This window comes from Phascolarctos cinereus, unplaced genomic scaffold, assembly GCF_003287225.1.
Source record: "Phascolarctos cinereus isolate Bilbo 61053 unplaced genomic scaffold, phaCin_HiC Scaffold_726;HRSCAF=1367, whole genome shotgun sequence".
In the NCBI taxonomy this organism is placed as follows: Eukaryota; Metazoa; Chordata; class Mammalia; order Diprotodontia; family Phascolarctidae; genus Phascolarctos; species Phascolarctos cinereus.
Window position 1 is genome coordinate 234,907,348 of NW_027556098.1, and position 20,136 is coordinate 234,927,483.

Consider the following 20,136-nt stretch of genomic DNA (forward strand, 5'->3'; position numbering starts at 1 on the left):
GGAAGGAGAAAACGAAACAAGTGTTAAGGACCTACTATGTGTCAGGAATCATGTGAAGTATTTTATCTATCTTATTTGATCCTCACAATAACCAGATCCTATTACTATTCCCTTTCTACAGTTGAGGATACTGAGGCCAGCAAAGGCTAAGCAATTTGCCCAGGGTCACAGCAGTAATAAGTGCCTGAGCTCTCTAGCAACTGTGCCACCTAGGTCCCTTTGAAAGGATATCTTCCTTATATGAGCTGATGCTGAGTGAAGTGAACAGAACTAGGAGAACATTATAGTAACAGCCACGTTGTGCGATGACTAACTTTGATAGACATAGCTCTTCTCAGCAATGTAAGGATCTAAGACATCTCCAAAAGACTCATGATAGAAAATGGCTGTCCACATCCAGAAAAAAATTATGGAGTGTGAATGCAGATTAAAACATATTATTTTTTTCTTTTTTTTTGTTTTTTTCTTTCTCATGGTTTCTCCAATTGGCTCTAATTCTTCTTTACAATATGATTAATATGAAAATAGATTTAATATGAATGTATACGTTGAGCCTATATCAATTTACACATCATCTTGGGGTGGGGAGGGGAGAGATGGGGTAAAAATTTGGAACTCAAAATTTTATGGAAGTGAATGTTGAAAACTAAAAATAAATGAATAAATGTAGAATATTTAATAATATTGAATTAAATAAACAAAAAGAAAGAAAAGAAAGGATTTGTCTTCTATGGATTTAGGGGGTGAACAGGATTAAAATAATGTATTTGATATTTGATTGGAAACACCTGAGTGCACATCTTGTCCTTGATGATCCATAGGTATCTTAAACTCAACATGTACAAAATAGAGTTCATTATATTTTCACTCAAAATCCACTCACTTTCTCATATACCTCTGTTGAGGGCACTGCCAATCCTTCCAGATGGCCAATTTGCAACTCCAGTGTCATTCTTGTTACTTCCCTCTCGCTCAGCATCCCTGCCTTATCAAAAAAAGTTGCTAGTCCACAACACTTCACCTGTCCTCTCTGCTCACACAGTGACCATCCTAGATTGGGCCCTCATCACCTCTTGTCTAGACTAATACAATATCCAAACTGTCTCACTCTGTCCTCACTGCTGCTGCCACCCTGGTATTCCTAAAGTACAAATTAACCAGTTCACTCAGTATAACTCAACAAGCTTCAGTGGCTCCCTGTTGCCTCAAGGACAAAATCCAAATTCCTCTCTAGCATTTAACATCCTTCCAAACTGGTTCCAAACCTATTTGACTTCACATTATTCCCTCTCACGAAATCTTGGTTCAAGCCAAACTGACCTGCTTACTGTTTCTAGTGCAGGACAGTCTATCCTTGGCCTCCATACCTTGACATAGGCTGTCCCCCTGCTTGAAATATTCTCCTTCCTTACCTCTGACTCCTGGAATAACATAACTCCCTTCATTCTCAGATCAAATGCTACCTCTTATATGGTGCCCTTCTTGATAGGAGCACATAAATAACTAATAAGAGATCCATTTCTGTCTCTACAAATAATTTTGTTGAAGATACAATTGGATACCACATTTCTAAACTATTTGTCCTGCAGTTATATTTTGTTAAATTTAGTCATAAAAGATATAGGAAAATACACCAAGAAATCATTCATAGAGGGAAAAGGCACAACTTATTATAGCAGGAAAAAAAAGAGGCTAAAAAAATTTTGGTACATGAATACGCCAGAGACTGGACCTGTGATTTCATCAGTAAAAATAGGGAACATTTCTTACTATATTCCTAGGTCTATGCTAGCTTCTTAATCCATCAGGCCTTAGAGAAATACAAACAGTTAAAGGTCCAGCTAGCTGTTGATGACACAAAAATGTGGAGACATATTCCTTGCCTTTGTAGAGTTTTACTTCAACTGGGCAGTATAAAGAATGGAAGGGGAAGGAGAAAAGAAGGAGACAACTGTTAAGGACCTCCCCACATTCCTGAGGTTATTTTACATTTCCCTGTCTATATGTTGTTTGTCCCTTTTAGAATATAAATTCCCTGAGGTGAAAAGCAATTTTATTTTTTGTATCCTTAGCACCTGGCAAGGGCTTAATTTATGATTAAATTTTTATCCACTCACTACATGTGGCAGGAGTAGGTGACATATCTATTTAGTTAATTGGGCAGAAACATGGGTAGATCACCAAAATCCTTGTAGCATTCATGAATCAGAGAATGAATTCAGAATTACAAGAGGATGTATGGAATCTGTCTAGTGGCAAATCCTAAATCAGCCATGCCAAGCTTAGGAAAAACTGGAGTGGTATTCTGGTGCAAAAGTGAGGAAGACATGCCCTCTTAAACCAGATATTATCATAGGGTCAAACTACACCTGAGGAAGCTACACTAGAATGGTGTAGAAGTATTACCCAGTTAGGTAAGATAAATCTTTTGTTTCAACTTTTCATTACCTGAATTAAAATTTTCTTTTCCCTTGTAAATAAATATTATTGTTTAAACTTCAACTGGTTCTTATAAGGGAAAAAGAGAATATTTGCTAGAAAAGTGGCATCCAAATTTAGCAGCAGGAGATAAAGGGGGAAAAAAAGGTAAGCAGGGACAAGGTGCATAAAGAATAAGTACTTTGTGTTAGAAAGTGCCATCCCTTTCTCATGAGCAAGCAACATCAAAATGTTAAAACTATTTTGCAAAAACTGTAACCACAAAATGTTCAATGACTGCCATCCAATACTTTGTTCCCAAATTCCATTTCAGCCCTCTTTGTGGTGTGTCACTAACCACTTTCCTTAAATAGCCAGTGTGTTAAATGTTTTTTTGGAATTCTACTTGAAAGAGCTGTATATACATTCCCCACAGATGCAATTACAAATAAAGCCTGATTAAGTTACCTGCCAATCTCAGAGGACCATTTTAGATACAAATATTTGGAGGTTCTACTGAAATCCCTGATACCTCATACTCCTACTCCCTTAAGGAATGGTCCTCCACGCTCAATCCCCGTGACCACCTTCTAAAGTAAGGAGACACCTTTATCTAACACTATGCTAGGTGCTGGCGATACAAGTACAAACAATGAAACAATTCCCATTCCCAGGGAGTGTATGTTCTATGAGGAAGACAACAAGTACGAGCACAGCAAAATCAGTTATTCAACAACTACTTGCTAAATGCTTACTACATACCCAAGACTGAGCTGAGTTTGTGACGCCTGTGCTATAACCAGGTTGAGATGTCCAAAAGGCATCTTACTGATGCAAGATGAGCTCAGAAGAGAGGTTCGGGCTTCATATATCGATATGGGAATCATCAGCACAGAGAAAAGCTAATGAGATTTAAAAAAAAAAAAACTTACTAGAGAGAGAAGAAAAGACAGCCCAGGACAGACCCTTGCCAGACACTCAGAGTTAGTGGCCAGGACCTGGAAAAAGATCCAGTAAAGGAAACTGACAAGTAGTCAGTCAGGTAGGAAGACAATCAGGAGAGAGGAATATCATGAGAAAGTATCCAGGCAGAGAAGGTGATCAACAGTGTCAAATGTTGCAGAGATGTTAACAAGGATGAGGACTGAGAAAAGTGCAGTGGGGTAGCTAGATGGGGCAGTGGATAGAGCATTAGGCCCTGGACCTAAGTTCAAATCTAACTTCAGACGCTTAGTAGCTGTGTGACCCTGAACAAGTCTCTTAAACCCTGGTTGACTACAAAAAAAAGTGAGGAAAAAAAAGAGAAAAGTCCAGTAAATTTGGCAAATAAGACATCACTGATGATCTTGGAGAGAAGCTACAGCTGAATGGTGAAGCCAGATTGCAGAAGACTTAGAAGGCGGTGAGAGGAGAAGTGGAGGCACAAAATGGAGATGGTTTTCTCAAAGAGTTTAGCCAGAAAGTAGTGGAGACAGGTAGAAAAATAGCTGTTGGGGATGTTCAGATCAAGTCGGGGTTGAGTATGTTTGTTTGTTTCAGCTGGGGGAGAGATGGGTACATTTTTAGACAGCAGAAATGCAACCAGCATCCAGGAAGTGACTGAAGATTAGTTAGAGTGGGGCAATTAGTAGGAGCATCTGAAGAAGATGGGATGAGATTGTGTATTACAGGATTTTGCCCTGGCATGAAGGCCACCTCTTCATGTGATACAGGCATGATGGGAAAAGATGTTAAGGGAAGCTTCTGAGTGATATGAGATAAGAAGGGGAGAACATGGGGAGGATGGAAAGTTCTCTCAATGTTTTTTCAGTGAAGAATGAGTTGAGGTTCTCAGCTGAGAGGGTGAAGGGAAGAGGTTCCATGGGAGGCTTGGGGCGGGGGAGGAGGGAGACGAAAAGGTTTAGAATAGCTGTTTAGAATAAGGTTTAGAATAAGTAGGAGAGTGATCGATTAGGGAGGTGTAAACTTTGCTGTAAAAGGGTCTAGTTGATATTATGCAACATAAATTTGGAGTGAACTCGGCACAGTTTCATAATTTACTCTAGCACCATTCTTGTTGTTCAGTCATTTTCAGTCATATCTGACTTTGTGACCCCATGTGGGGTTTCCTTGGCAAAGATACTAAAGTAGTTGGCCATTTCCTTCTCCAGTTCATTTTATAGATGAGGAACTGAGGCAAACAGACATAAGTGACTTGCTCAGGGTCACACAGCTAGTAAGTGTCTGAAGCCAGTTTTGAACTCAGAAAGATGAGTCTTCCTGACTTCAGGCCCAACACTGTATCTCCTGTGTTACCTAGCTGCCCCCAGCACCATATAGCATCACATTAACTGAAGTGAAGGGGGTAGGTGGTGAAAGGAATCCAAAGTTGGTGTCTGGCAAGGCATATTCATCCTAGGACAAGGGGACAAGAGATTTAAAGGTAGAGATTTAAAAGCAGAGAGTTGAACAGATTCACCATAGATTTGGGGAAGAGAGTGTAGCCAGTGCAGAGGTTATGGCCTGAGAAAGAATGGAGGGATGAAGGGACTGGCAGTCATGATGAGGATGAAGAACAGGGAGGTCAAGTGAATTAATATAAGTATTTACAAAGTATTTAAAAGCCAGGTAGTTCAGGAAGGAAGAAACTATCATTTTGGGGAAATAGGAAAGGCTTCTTTACAGAAGATGCTTGAACTTCATCTTAAAGAAAGAGAGGGGCTTTATGAGATAAAGGGGGAGTGAATTTCAGGCAAACTGGACAGCCAGGACAAAGGCACTAAGACAAGAGACGGTGTTTTGTGTGGGGAACAGAGAGAAGTCTGGTTTGGCTGTATTACAGAGTGTGGGAGGGGAAGAATAGCCAGTGTTGCTTGAAAGATAGATTGGAGCCAGGTTGTGAAGGGCTTTAAAAGCTAAATGGAGTTTAAATTTTATCCTAGAGGCAATAGGAAGCCATTAGAGTTGTGTAATGGGGGAGGGAGAGTCATACAGTCAGATGAGCACTTAAGAACATTATTTGGGGGCAGTTAGGTGGCGCAGCGGATAGAGCACTGGCCCTGGAGTCCAAATCCAGCCTCAGACCAAACACTTGACATTTGCTAGCTGTGTGACCCTGGGCAAGTCACTTAACCCTAATTGTGAGAGAAAGAGAGAGAGAAAGAGAGAAAGAGAAAGGAGAAAGAGAAAGAAAGAAAGAAAGAAAGAAAGAAAGAAAGAAAGAAAGAAAGAAAGAAAGAAAGAAAGAAAGAAAGAAAGAAAGAAAGAAAGAAAGAAAAGAAAATTATTTGGTAGTAGTATGGAGTATGGACTGGAGGTGTGGTGAGAGACTTGAAGCAGTGAGACCAACTAGGAGGTTACTGCAATTATCTAATCGAGAAATGATAAGCTTCTGAAACTTAAGAGTACAGAAAGGATCATATGGAATCAACGTTGAGGAGGTAAATAAGGCAAGATGTAGTACCTGATTGGATATGGGGCATGAGGAAGGGTGAGGAGTTGAGGATATTTTCAATGTTATGAACCATGGACATTAGTCTTAGGGGATGTAACCTCCTGACTTCAATCTTATCATTACAAAAAAGGTCCAGTACAGGCATATAGAATCCTACTACAATACTATTGGCATCCCCTAATATAGCTTGTCTTTGGGGCAGAGGTTGTTTAACCTCTAATTAACTCATAGAGAATACAGCACAGTCTTGTAGGCTGGTCTCTTGCTGTGTATGTAGCAGAAGTTCCTCCCCGTGCATCCTACAATAGATATCTTTAGCCATCCCCAAAAATACCTTACATTCTGTGGCTACTGAAGGACTAAGGCCTAACCACCCTTACTCCCAGAGCAGTTTTCTCTGAATGAAGTAATAGATGGCAAAGGGCACTCAGGGAACCCTTTGATCTGCTACACAGGAAACCACTTGATATTTATAATGTACAAGGGTGAACACCAATGCAGAAACCAGATAACCTATGTTGGCACACATTTTTGTCTGTGCTCTGGCACCAAACAAAATGTCCCTTCTCCCCATTCTTGGAATTGCAAAACAATCAGTTTCTAAGTTATTCCCCAACCACTAGTGATATATACATGCAAGGGTCAGTTTCCAGTCTCCTGAAAAGCTGGGGCAACATAGAAAAAATAAATACTTAAAAAGGTAGCTACACAATGATTGATTTCAATATCTGGTTATAGGCCAAATTCCCTGTGAGAAAGTCTTTGCCTCTCCTCAAAGGCATTCAATGAATGCCTCCTTATTGGCTATCAAATAACTCCTTTGCCTAACACTCATGAATCTCAAAAATCTAATACCACCCTACCTTTAGGACTTCAGCCCACACTATTCCAAACTAACAAACATTTATTAAGATCTCAATACATATAATGCATTGTAGTGAGTGATGGGAATCCAAAGGCAAAAATATAAACCAGGACTTAAGTAGTTCACATTCCTCTGGGTAGGTAAGGGTACACAACTAGACTTCTCTCTGTCCCCCAGACATGCCCTGCATTGGCCCGCCTTTGTCCACATTGCCCTTTATGCCTGAAATGTCCTCCCTGTCCCTCTTTTCCTGCTGAATTCTTGGAAGCCCAACTAACATTCCACCTCTTCCATGAAGTTGAAGCTGATCCCCAGCTCATCTCTAGTGATCTCTCCTCTCATCCCTCACAAAGCACTTGTTACTATGTAGTCTTCTGACTACATAGTTTATCCTACCAGGGGTGGGGAACCTGTGGCCTCCAGGCCACATGTGGCCTTCTAGGTCCGTGGGTGTGGCCTTTTGCCTGAGTCCAAGTTTTACAGAACAAATCCTTTATTAAGGGGATTTGTTCTAGGACGTTTGGATTCAGTAAAAGGTTCTCACTGTACTAGAATATAAAGCAAATCAATCAACAAGCATGTGTTAAACACCAATTATATATCAGGCAAAGGTCCATTTTGTAATTCCCAGGAAGTGCTCTGAAGACAGCAGGTGATTAATAAATGTGTGTTGTCAATCTAAATTGAAGATTTCCCAATACAATCTCATGTATGTGTATATGTATATTTATGTGTTTATATACATGTGTGTATGTACACATACATACATATACATATACATGTGTGTGCATAATATATATATTATATCATATAAATCTATTTTATATATATATATGTATGTATGTATGTATTTTTTTAATCTGGAAAGGGACTTACAGATTTGGCAAATGAGGAAACTGAAGGTCAGAGTCAGTGACTTGCCAATGTAACAGGGCTAAGATTCAGACTAGTCCTCTGGCTCCAAATCCACTGTTCTTTCCACAGTATCAATCTGTGTCCTTCTTATCAATACCTTCTTATGGCCTTAGCCTTAGATTACTAACAGGGCAAGAAGTCTCTCTGGCTTCAATCAGGACATTAGCTTTGTTATGCAGGCATCCTTCTAATGTATCCAAGGGGGTGGATTGGAATTAGGTTTTCATAAATGATTATGTGAGCCAGGATACCAGATTTAGATTTGAAATGTACATCTACAATTGACCCTACATATCATCTAGTTCTAAGTCCTAATTTAACAGATGAATGAAGTAAGTCTCAGAGAGGTTAAGTGACCTGCCCCCAAGTTATACAGGGAGTAAGCAGCAGAGATGAGATTTAAAACCAGATCTTGACTCCAACTGCAGTGTTCTTTCCACTCTTATTTTCTCTTTGCCTTGGTAACTTTGGTGTAAGGAAAGAAAAGGGTCCCCAGCACCCTTAAGAGTCTGACAGACTCCACTGTTAATTCATCTGAAGCAACTCTCTGACTTCCAGCCTTCTAAACAGAAAATAAGCAGATCTTGAAAGAACTGGTGGCACAAAGTTAGCCAAAACAGAGTAGAAAGTGAAATTTTAACTGAGCCTTGAAGAAGCCAGGAGGCTGACAAGAGGAGGAAGAGAAGTCCAGACAGAGGGGGAAACAGCCAATGAAAATGCCTGGAACTGGGAGATAGAGTGACTTATTTGAGGAACAGCAAAGAGGCCAGTGTCACTGCATGACAGAGCACATGGAAGGCTGTAATATAACGACAATAGCCAACATTTACATAGCACTTATTCGGAGTCAAGCACTGTGCTTTATGTCTGGAAAGGAAGGGAGGGTTTTAAAAGAAAAACAAAGGATTCTCTGACTCTAAAGCTATGACTCGATGGCTAAGAACCAAAGGATAGAAACACAAAGCAAAAGATCCTTCTCTGTCGAACTCCATCTCCCTACCCATCTCCAAAGGAGGGCTGCAGCTTCAGCAGCATAAGTCATGGCCTATGTTTTGACTTTGCATTTTCTAACAGAGAATCTGTTAATTTTAATGGAATTTTACATATTGAATTGATCTAGTACTGTTTGTATTTCTCTCTTGGGAAAAAGGTCCACTTAATAGAAGAAATACATTGAAAGAGAAGATAGCAAGGCTCATACTTTACATACCTTTTTAGGATACAAGACATTAGGTGAACCATAACCAAAAACGTTACCAAGACACGTCACTGATTTTTAAAGTTAAAGATTGCTGAGATTAATCAATCTCTTTTCTAAATAGGAACAAGGGTTCAAAGTGTACATAAAAGCTCTGTATTTTCAATTTATTTTGGCCCTTTAAAGAATCTGCATACTCAGCAACAGAATCAACAATCCAAACAAAGATGACTCCTTATATGAAATGTCTGGTAAATATGCAATGTAATTGGGGTCATAATTTGTAAGCACAATGCATTATAAATTTTAATTAGTTAATTAGAAATGCTAGAATAGCCCCACACAGAGATCCTTACCAAGATGTGGGTTTCACAAATGAGTGTTTCAGTTTGCCCATACTTTTGCTGATAAGAGCTACCTGAGCCTGTTGAATGTGGGAATGGGATTCCTGCAACTCTTTCCCATTGGGGTTTTGGCTTTTTTTAATCTTAATCCAACAAGGTATGAAAAAACTTCATCTCTCCCTATTCCAAACTGCAAGTTGCTATATTACTACTTTGTCTCCAAATAATTTTTTTGGAGAGTTCTAAAAATTGTTCTATCACCTTGTTCAAGATTTCCTATCAACACTATACAGATGATTTTTTAAAAATAAAGTAATATGTAAAAAGGATATTCCAAGCACTCTTCTGTTCATCATTCAGACCAGTTAAGAGTTGTATGACCTGACTCCTGTTGAAACAGCCCCTCTGCCCTTTCTACCATCATCTCTTGACACTGGTCTAATCATAGCCGAAGTACTCTACTTCAGAGTACTCTACATAATTTGATTTAAACTGAACTTTCATTTGTGCTTACCTTTGATTTACTGGGAAATTAAAATCATTTCCTTCAGAGATTTTGACTTCCCACTCCCAAATGACTCATGGCACTTGCATCTAGCCTTTAAAATAATATAACAACCTGCACCAGACCATAGTTTTGGTTTGGGGAAATGGCTGAAGGAAGAATGTTAGAAAAGTTTTTCACTCATGGATTCTACATTTCAGTCAAACTGGCCTACCAGCTGGTCCCCCAACACAACACTCATCTCCTGTATCCATTCCTTTGCAAGGGCTGTCCCATGCATATGCCACATGCAGACTTTATGCCCCTCACTTTTAACCTCTTAGAAGCTTTAGTCAATCTTCCATACTCAACTGAGATGCCATCTCCTGCAAAACGCATATCCAAATATTTCCACTTTTTATTAACTATACTCTCCTTCATCAAATTAGTTTGCATTAACTTATCTATACAGAGAAACAAGGTTGTTTTGTGCTTACCAAAAAACAGAAACAATATTTAGGGTTTTGCTGCTGGTAGACATACATAATACAGGCAGGAATGTGAGGCAAGAAGGTTACGATAATGACCTTACTTTCTTCATTTAGTTTTGGTTCTTGTTAAATTTCATTTGTATGGCTATCATAGAGGCTCCTGGAAGAAAAATAAGACTTTGTATCCTCGAATTCCACATAGTTCCTCCTGGTATTGCTTTTTGGTGTAGCCCCCAAAATGGCTTTTAGAGCTGCAGTGTTCTTGTAAAGTATTAAAAAGGAGTTTCATGGAATTTCTAACCCTAAATAAGATAGATGTCTAAAACTCAAGACTTCAAATCAGCAGTAGACGAGACAGTCAAAAGATTGAATTTAATATTAGCTTAGGGTATTCTGGCTGGCCTTTGTACACTATCCTTAGATATGTGTGTTGTCTATGGATTAAAGTTTAAAGATGCTTGCCAAAAAGAGGCTTTCTAGTCACTGATCCTTAACAGATGTAAATAGAAGGTCTAGAGACGGCCCTGAAGAACTGGAGTCCAGAAGATAGAAGGAGAGAAAAGACTTGTGACAATAAGTATGTGTATTGTGCCTTTTCTATAAAATTTCAGCTTCTTGAAGCCAGGGACTGTTCCGTTTTTATCTCTACATCTCCTACACCTACCACAATACTGTACACACTGCTCTGTGTGCAATAAATTTCAGTTGAATTGAGACAATTCACATCTGTATTGTTCATTAAGGCTTATCAAGCACTTTTATATTACTCTGCCATCACAAAGTGATTATATAAATATCAGATTCCCATTTTCCACATTAAAAAACCTGACACTCAAAGTGGTTTAATGACTTGCCTGGAATCATATGGCTAGGGTTAGAGCCAGGATTCAAACACGGAGCTTTTGATTCCAAATCTAGTCAAGACTATGAGGAAAAGGAAGCTGGGATCACTTAGGCCAAGCAGAACAAACCTAGTTCCTCTTCCACATGACAACCTTTCTTTTTTTTTTCTTTTGGCTAGGCAGTGGAGTTAAGTGACTTGCCCAGGGTCACACAGCTAGTATGTGTTATGTGTCTGAGGCCGCATTTGAACTCAGGTCCTCCTGAATCCAGGGCCGATGCTCTATCCACTGTGCCATCTAGCTGCCCCACACATGACAACCTTTCAAATATTTAGAAGGAAACTATCATATCCCTTTACTATATTCTCTTCATCAAGCTAAACATTCTCCATTTCTTCAAATGATCCTCATACAGCATGAATTCAAGGCCTTAACATGCTGATTCTTCTTCTCTCGAGGCAGCTCAGGTTTTTAATACCATTTCTAAAACGTGGTGTCCACAGCTGAACACAATACTTCATGTAAAGTCTGATGAGTACAGAGTAGAGATGTAGGAGTAGTTATTTATTCGTGCTTCTCTCAGTACAATTTGAGTTGACACATAGTAAGCTTGTTGTTCAATGAAAAATCCAGAGAGTCAGGTAGCATCTTCTTTCTGACACAACAACCCTGCTCTTTTTACCATAAGTAATGGTATAGTACAGGGATAGGTAGAAACGAGGGGTGGAGAAGAGAGGGAAGACCAGGAGTCATTGTTGTAAAACAATATCCCCTAAGAAGCAAATGCAATCTGACTGCTGCTAGGAAGAAACCTAATTCGTTGGTAAAACAACCCGTGTTCAGATATTAAGAATATGTAGCTTTTCCTTCACCATGCCTTTTCTGGGTCCCCCAAAATCACACTGATCAAAGAGCTTGTGCACCCATGTTATACAAGAGCTTTAATGTCTACTGGCCCTCCACAAATTTGATGTCCTGAAAAATCTAATTATTATTGGTAACTTTAAAAGATCACAGTAATTTATTTTTGTCAAATGTGACTAAAGATTAATGGATACAATCAGGAATAATTTGGTGAAAACATATCAAAGACAGAGAAAGCAAAATTTGTTGTTAAGTGAAGCATCAAACATAATAAAAGAGTAAATTCCATGAATGAACAGCAACAATGAACAAGTCATTAACCAAATGCCTATGATTATTTCACACTTCAGAACGTTACTGATGTGATCAGAAAATGCAGTAAAAGGATAAATATAGATTACCTTCAGCAATTCTTTGTACATTTTAATTACAAATTCTACTTTCCCCTGGAGGCCTACCTACCAATATTATGGAAACAAGCATGAAAACTATACTTGTAGAGCTAAATGGGTTTACCAACTACTTTAAATAAACCATAAAAACCAATATGCAAATATAACTTAGCTAATCTGGTGGGTTTTCTAAAACCATAACCAATGTGCCTTAAGCTATTAAAATGCATATCCTTTTCCTTAGAAATTACTAATTACAAGCACAACTTTTAAAATCCACACACAGAATTATTCACCACATGACCAATGCAGCATATAGAGTGATAATACTTTCAAGGTAACTCTGAACAAAAATCCCTCAAGTCTCCCAACATTATGTTCATTAAAAATAACTTAAGAGAGATCTCTATAATTTATTCACTCCTTCAAAAACAGTTCTGCACAGGTTTTAGGGTTTGTTGTAACATTTATTTAACAAATTACTCCAATGGCTCATCAATATGAGTGTTATATTCCATGTCAGCATTTACTCCACTGTGAATCAAAACCCATCCTTATTTCCTTACCTATCCTTTATGACTCTCATTTACATCCTACCAAAAATTCACCATAGAAAGTTGACTCAACATGCTAGGGGCCATCCTCATATTTATTTATATAGCATTTTATAGCTTGTGAAGTATTTTAAAAATATTATTTCAACTCTGGGAGATTAATGCTACTATTACCCCCCTTTTACAGATAAGAAAACTGAGGTAGGCAGAGGTTAAGTTACATTCCCAGGAGTCACACAGTATCAGAGTCCGGATTTGAACTTCAACCTTCCTGACTTCATGCCCAGTACTCCATCCACTGCGCCATCTAGTTATGTCTTCTTCCCAATGAACAGATTCCAGTGGAGCACACAGTGGCTTAACAAATTATGTTTAATAACTTAATAAATTTTAATTTATTAATTTAATAAATTATTATACAAGTTCAGTAAATTATCACATGAAGAATCAAGTTTCGGATTTAAGGGACTTGATTTATGTTCTAAGGACTGCATAATGTTAACAGCTTTGCTTCTCATGATTGGTCTTTCTGACTAATCAGTTGCATTCTACAAACAAGGAAGTAAATAAAGCTGAAGTCATTCACCCAAGGTTCTTTTCACTCAAATTAACTTTGTGACCTTGCACAAATCACTTAGCCTAGGCAAGTCTCAGTTTTCTCAAATGTAAAATGCAGAGCTTAAATTAGACAACTTTGGGGAGCTTTAAAACTCAAAAAGTATTATGCTATGATGTCTGACTCTAACAAAATCCTACTTTAGTATCTCAATATGGTATGGCTATGACCTTGCTTTCCTGAAGGCTCTATCAGTAGAGTAAAAATTCGGTAGGTACTACTAAGCTGGAAAAGCTTCTCAACAACTCCACTGACTGTGGGGTTGTCACCCCAAGACACACAAGCCGGTTAAGTTTGGAGAGAGTCATCACCAGAAGTTTAGTAACCAGGTGTGTTGGGGAGTACTAGGGGTTGGGGTAGGTATAGACTGAAATTCTTCAGTATTCCAGCAATTCATAGAAAGCGTAGAAGGGGTACAATTTACATATCAGGGAACAGTGCATCTACACTAATGAAATCACAGATCTTGTGATACTAAAGGATGAAAAAGGATATAACAGAGAAGAACTACAGAGTAACCAAGGAATGGTTTACCTTCCACAAAATCCTACTCTGATACTTCTTAATGGTACAGAGGTAAATTCTAGGATATTCAACATTAAGTCAGTCTACAAGCATCCATTAAGTGCTATGTTACAGGCACTATGTTAAGGCTTAGGGACATAAAGAAAGATAAACATATGGTACTTGTCCTCCAAAAGTCTCCACATTCTAATGGGGGAGACAACAGTCAAATCACCATGTACATAAAAGTTACGTACAGTGCTAATGGAAAGTAATCTCAGAGGGAAAGTGTGTGAGGTGGGAGAAGGGGTAGGAGGGAGGCAGAAAGGCCTTTTGCAGAAGATAGTATTTGAGTTAAGACTTGAGGATAGATAGGCAATCAAGTCAAAAAGCACAACGTGGGGCAGCTAGGTGGCGCAGTGGATAAAGTACCAGCTCTGGATTCAGGAGGACCTGAGTTCAAATCCGGCCTCAGACACATAACAGTTACTAGCTGTATGACCCTGGGTAAGTCACTTAATCTCCATTGCCCAACCAAAAAACAAAAACAAAACAAACAAACCGAAAGCACAATGTGCCAGGGATTGTGCTAAGAGCCGGAGGTAGGGGAGAGGAAGGAGAGTATTCCATACATTGTTGTTATTGTTCAGTCATTTCAGTCATGTCTGATTCTTTGTGACCCCATTTGGAGTTTTCTTGGCAAAGATACCAGAGTGGTTTGGCATCTCCTTCTCCAGCTCATTTTACAAATGAGGAAATTGAGGCAAACAGGATTAAGTGTGTAAGTGTGAGAACCCAGATTGGAACTCAGGAAAATGAGTCCTCCTTGACTCCAGGCCTGTTACTCCATCCACTGCCCCACCTATCTGCACAATTGTCTGCACTGGGGACAGCCAATGAGAAGGCACAAAGGCAGGAGATGAGGTGCCGGATACAAGGAGCATCAAGTGAATCAGTATTACTGGACTATAGAGAATGCTAAGGAGAATCAAGTGTAAGAACACTGGAAAGGGAAGAAGGGGCCAGGTTGTGAAGGAATTTAAATGCTGAAAAGAGCTTTTTATATTTGATCCCAGAGGTAAGAGGGATCCATTTGAGTTTCTTGAACAGAAAGATGACAGTCAGGCCGGCACTTCAGAAAAATCATTTTGGCAGGCTGAGAAGAAGATGGGTTAGAGTGACAACAAATCTAAGGAAAGGAGACCAACCACAAGGTGTGAGGTAATAAAGGCCTCCATCAGGGCAGCAGCTGAAGAAGTGGAAGGAAAGCCACATATATGAAGATTTAAAAAAAAAAACAAGGTTTGACAAGAGATTGGATATGTGCAGCTATGACAAAGTAAGGAGTCAAGAATAACATCAAGGTTACAAGCCTGAGTGACTGAAGAATGGTAGTGATTGGAACAAAGGCTCTATCAGATCCCATCAAGCTTAACAGCTTTCTCTAACAGTTTGGGGATGGACTGCACATCCCTCTCATCTAAGGACTAGCCTAGGACAGTTCAGAAAGAGTTAGTACAAAGTTGGCCACAGGGTGACAAACTTTGAAGTCACAGTAACTCAAAAATTGCTTATTCAGTTACTGTGGGATCATGACCCAAATAAGTTTAAAAAAAAAAGCACCCTTATGGAGTCACAAGCTCACATTTATAAGATCTCTTACAGTTAAAAAGTGTTTTCCTCACAATCACCTGTGAGATAATAGTGTAAGTTAATATCTTTATTATTATTATTATCATTGGCTGGGAGGAAGGAGAAGTAGTTAGAGGGAAGTGGAACCAGATCTGTGCTTTCATTAACATAAAGAATTTCCTCTATCAATGCACATTGAATTGGAATCTTCTCTTTGATTTAAGGTTAAGCAATCAGTCCACATCCATAGTGAAGGAAGGCTTTTGTAATCTCTCTCAATTCTAGTATCTTCCCTTTGTTGATTATTTCCTATGTATTCCATCCAAGATGTTCCTTATACCTATATGTATATGAAGGTCTAACAAAATGGAAAAGAAGTCAGTGTATCCTCCATATAGTTTGTTTGTACACAGTTTTTTGCATGTTGTCTCTCCCCATTAGATTTCGAGTTCCTTGAAGGCAGGGACTGCCTTTTGCCTTTCTCCGTCTCCCCAGCACTTAGCACAGTGCCTGGCACATAGTAGGTGTTTAATGTTTATTGACTGATACAGTCTGTATCCGAGTCAATACTTGAACCCAGATCTTCCTTTTTATCCCTATACTATAGATGAAAAAAAATTGAGGCTTGCCAAGATCTGACACAATTAAATAAATGGGGGGGGGTGCTAAACCCAAATATGAAGACAACATCCTACGCACTGTCTCCCTAAAAGGACAAGGAACTTGAGATATCTATTGCTTTTCAACTTTGTTAAAAGATCTCTCTTTACCCGATAAATAAGACAGGCTTGATTCCAGCTACCTCTCACATTAGCACTCTTCACTATGATCAGTAGTAACAACTCAGATGAATCTTTGACCTCATCAGTGTGGGTAATCCTCCTCAGGATAGGTACCCCTTCCACAATACAGAATACAACTTCTCCAAGCTGTCTCATTATGGTAGTTCATTACCAGATCTTTCCACAAGTACTCCACAGAGAATCTATTCAGTATACTAGAAACTGTAACTACATGTCATCATTTATTCTTACTAAATGGGTAGCACATACTTTTTTTGGCCTTAATTGTCACTAATGTCTTTCCTACCATTTCTGATACACTACTCATCATTGGTATATGCTGCAGCCTTTTAGTGCCCACCACATGTCTTTCTATCATCTTGTGAGTTACTTACAATTTTGGTTCTTCTGAGATTGTGATGTTCAATAATTCACAGCCATATAGTGTCCCTAAGACAAACTATTTAGAGAAAACAAATTGTTCCTGAAATGCGGTCTATTCTATTCTTCTAGGAATGACTAAGTGGTGTAGTGTATAGAGCATTGGACCTGGAGTCAGGAAGACTTGAGTTCAAATGTGGCCCAAGACACTTAAATTACTGTGTGACCCTAGGCAATTGACTTCATCTGTTTGCCTCAGTTTCCTCATATATGTAAAATGGGGATAATCATATCTACATTCTCTCCCTCACTCCCAACCCTTCCCCCATGGTTGCTGTGAAGATTAAATGAGATAATAATTGTAAAGTGCTTAGCACAGTGCCTGGCACATAGTAACCACTATATAAATATTAGGTATTATCAATACTATTATTATTCTAAATGATAGTAATCCCAGCTCACTCACCATTCAATGTCTATCCAAAATGTCCTTTTGTTCTTTAGTCATTTTCAATTGTGCCCAACTCCCTGTGACCCCTTTAGGGGTTTTCTTCTCCAGCTCATTTTACAGATGAGGAAACTGAGGCAAACAGTGTTAAGTGACTTGCTCAGGGCCACACAGTCATTAAATGTCTGAGCCATGATTTTACAGCACCATAAGTACTTTTAACATATGCAAATTATGGTTTGTGAAGAAACCAAATAGATACTTAGTTTATCCCCACCTATGTTAGGCCTTACCTCTAGTAACAGCATCTAATGCACAGCCAGCTCCTGTTGCTCCCCCGCCTATAACAAGAATATCAAACTCAGTAGTACTCTGGAGACTTGTAAGCTGAGCTTCTCTTGAAGGAAGTTCCCTAAGTTGAGGCTCCAAAAACCAATCCGCGGCTTCAACAGAAGCTAACTGGAGCTGAAACAGAAACAGACCATTCTCATTCGGATACATGGAACATCATTTTATGTAATGTGTTAATAAAACACCCAGAAGGACACATACAAAATACAGATAAATGCTACCAGAGTCCAGCTTGGTATAGGAGGAGAGCACGTGGACTCCATATGGCCACTTCCCACTGTCTCCTTAATGTGACCCAAACTCTCCGACCGTCTCTACCCCACCAGAAACCTATTGCCTTATCTGGCCTGGAACCAGACCTCAACACCTCTCCCTGGCCACCAACTCCGAACCATGCCCCAGTACTATAATCCGCCACCCTCTCCCTTTCCAGTACACCTATACGTGTTGTCTCCCCTACCCCATCAGAATGGAAACTCCATAAGGACAGAGACTGTTTTGTTTGCTTGTATTTGTACCCTCAGCACTTAGTAATGTACCTGACACACAGTAAGCACTTAATAAATACTAACTCTGACAATTACTAATTATGCTACCCTTCTAGTTACATGAAAAGCTAGTAGTTTTGTCTTTACAAGACTCAATTTTCCTGCCTCTGATACTTACTAATTATGCTCACCTAACTAGTTACATGATGACAAGCAAGTTTTATCTTTATGAGTCTCAGTTTTCTTATCTATAAAATGGGGGTGATAATACTTACATTATGTATTTCACAGGACTGTGAAGTGGAAAATGTGTTTCAACCATAAAGCACTACTTTAATGGGAGATATGATTAATATTAAGTTATATTAATTGGTCCCTGTTTATATTAAAGCACACACATATCCTTATTTTAAAGGAAGTTTTCAAAAATTCTAAATATTAGGGGAGCATGAATTAGTTTATCTGTCAGATTTATGGATATGGAAAGAATTCAAGAGCAAACAAGATATAGAGAGTATTACAAAATGTAAAATGGATAATTTTGATTATATTAAATTTAAAAGGTTTTGCACAAACAAAATCAATGCAACTAAAATTAGAAGGAAAGCAGAAAACTAGAGGGAAAATTTTACAGCCAGTATCTCTGATAAAGGCCTCATTTCTCAAATATATAGAGAACTAAGTCAAATTTATAAGAATACACATCATTCTTCAATTGATAAATGGTCAAAAGATATTAAGAGGTAGTTTCCAGACAAAGAAATCACAGTTATCTAGACTCATATGAAAAAATGCCTCTAAATTACTACTGATTAGAAAAATGCAAATTAAAATAACTGAGGTACCACCACACACCTATCAGATTGGCTAATATGACAGAAAAGGAAAATGATAAATGTTGGAGGGGATGTGGGAAAACTGGGACACTAATATACTGTAGTGAACTGGTGAAGTTGTGAACTGATCCAACCACTCTGGAGAATAATTTGGAATTACGCCCAAAGTGCTATAAAAAGTATGCATACCCTTTGACCCAGCAATACCACTACTCCTGAAGAGACTTTTTTAAAAGGGGGGAGGGGAGGGGCAGCTAGTTGGTGCAGTGGATAAAGCACTGGCCCTGAAGTCAGGAGGACCTGAGTTCAAGTGTGACCTCAGACCAAACACTTGACACGTACCAGCTGTGGGACCTTGAGCAAGTCACCTAACCCCAACTGCCTCACCAAAAAAAAGAGGGGAGGAGGGAGGGGAAGGACCTATTTACATTAAAATATTTATAGAATACAGCTCTTTTTATTGTGGCTAAGAACTGGAATTTGAGGGAATACCCTTCAATTGGGAAATGGTTGAACAAGTTATGGTATATTATTGTAATGGAATAGTATTGTGCTATAAAAAATGTCAAGAAGGATGATTTCAGAAAAATCTGGAAAGACTTACATGAACTGATGCAGAGTGAAGTAAGTAGAACTAGAAAACATTATAACAGTAACAGCAATATCGCACAATGAACAACTGTGAATGGTTGAGCCATTCTCATCAATACAATAATTCAAGACAATAATTCAAAGGACTCATGATGAAAAATGCTATCCACCTCCAGAAAAAGAAGTGATGGTGTTTGAATACAGAATACCAAAGCATTCTCTTTCTTTCTTTTGTTCAAGTTTACTTCCACAAAATGATTGATATGGAAATATGTTTTATGAGACTGCACATGTATAACCTATATCAGATTGCTTGCCATCTCAGAGAGGAGGGAAGGGAGGGAGAAAGGGAAGAATTTGGAACTCAAAACTTTAAAAAAAGAAATGAATGCAAAAAAATTGGTTTTATATATAATTTAGGGAGGAAATAAAATATGATTTTTAAAAATCGAAATATTCAGTCTATGTTTACACAGTGCCAAAACCACCAACTTCAAAGGAAGATGCCAACCAAGAGTTTTCTCTATTTGTCAGACCATAACAAGTAATTCTAGAACCTGTGGTTCAGGCAAATGCCACAAAACATGCCAGGGCAAATATCAGGGAAGACACCCTCAAATCAACTTATTAAGACGAATCTAATTCATCAGAGCAGAATCATAGGGAGATACTTTGGACATTAGGACTCAAGGGGAAGAAAAGAGAAA

At 38.7% G+C, this 20,136-nt stretch overlaps 1 protein-coding gene across 6 annotated transcripts in view; it reads right to left on the bottom strand.

Annotated features, from left to right (window-relative positions):
• The window catches only part of GPD2 (glycerol-3-phosphate dehydrogenase 2), a 192,085-nt gene that overhangs the window by 87,700 nt on the left and 84,249 nt on the right, over positions 1–20,136 (bottom strand). For all 6 annotated transcript variants that reach the window (XM_021004864.2, XM_078147024.1, XM_021004862.2 and 3 more), the window contains one exon: positions 17,457–17,628. In XM_021004864.2, coding sequence (XP_020860523.1) covers positions 17,457–17,628 — 172 coding nt within the window. The remainder of the gene's footprint in view (positions 1–17,456; positions 17,629–20,136) is intronic.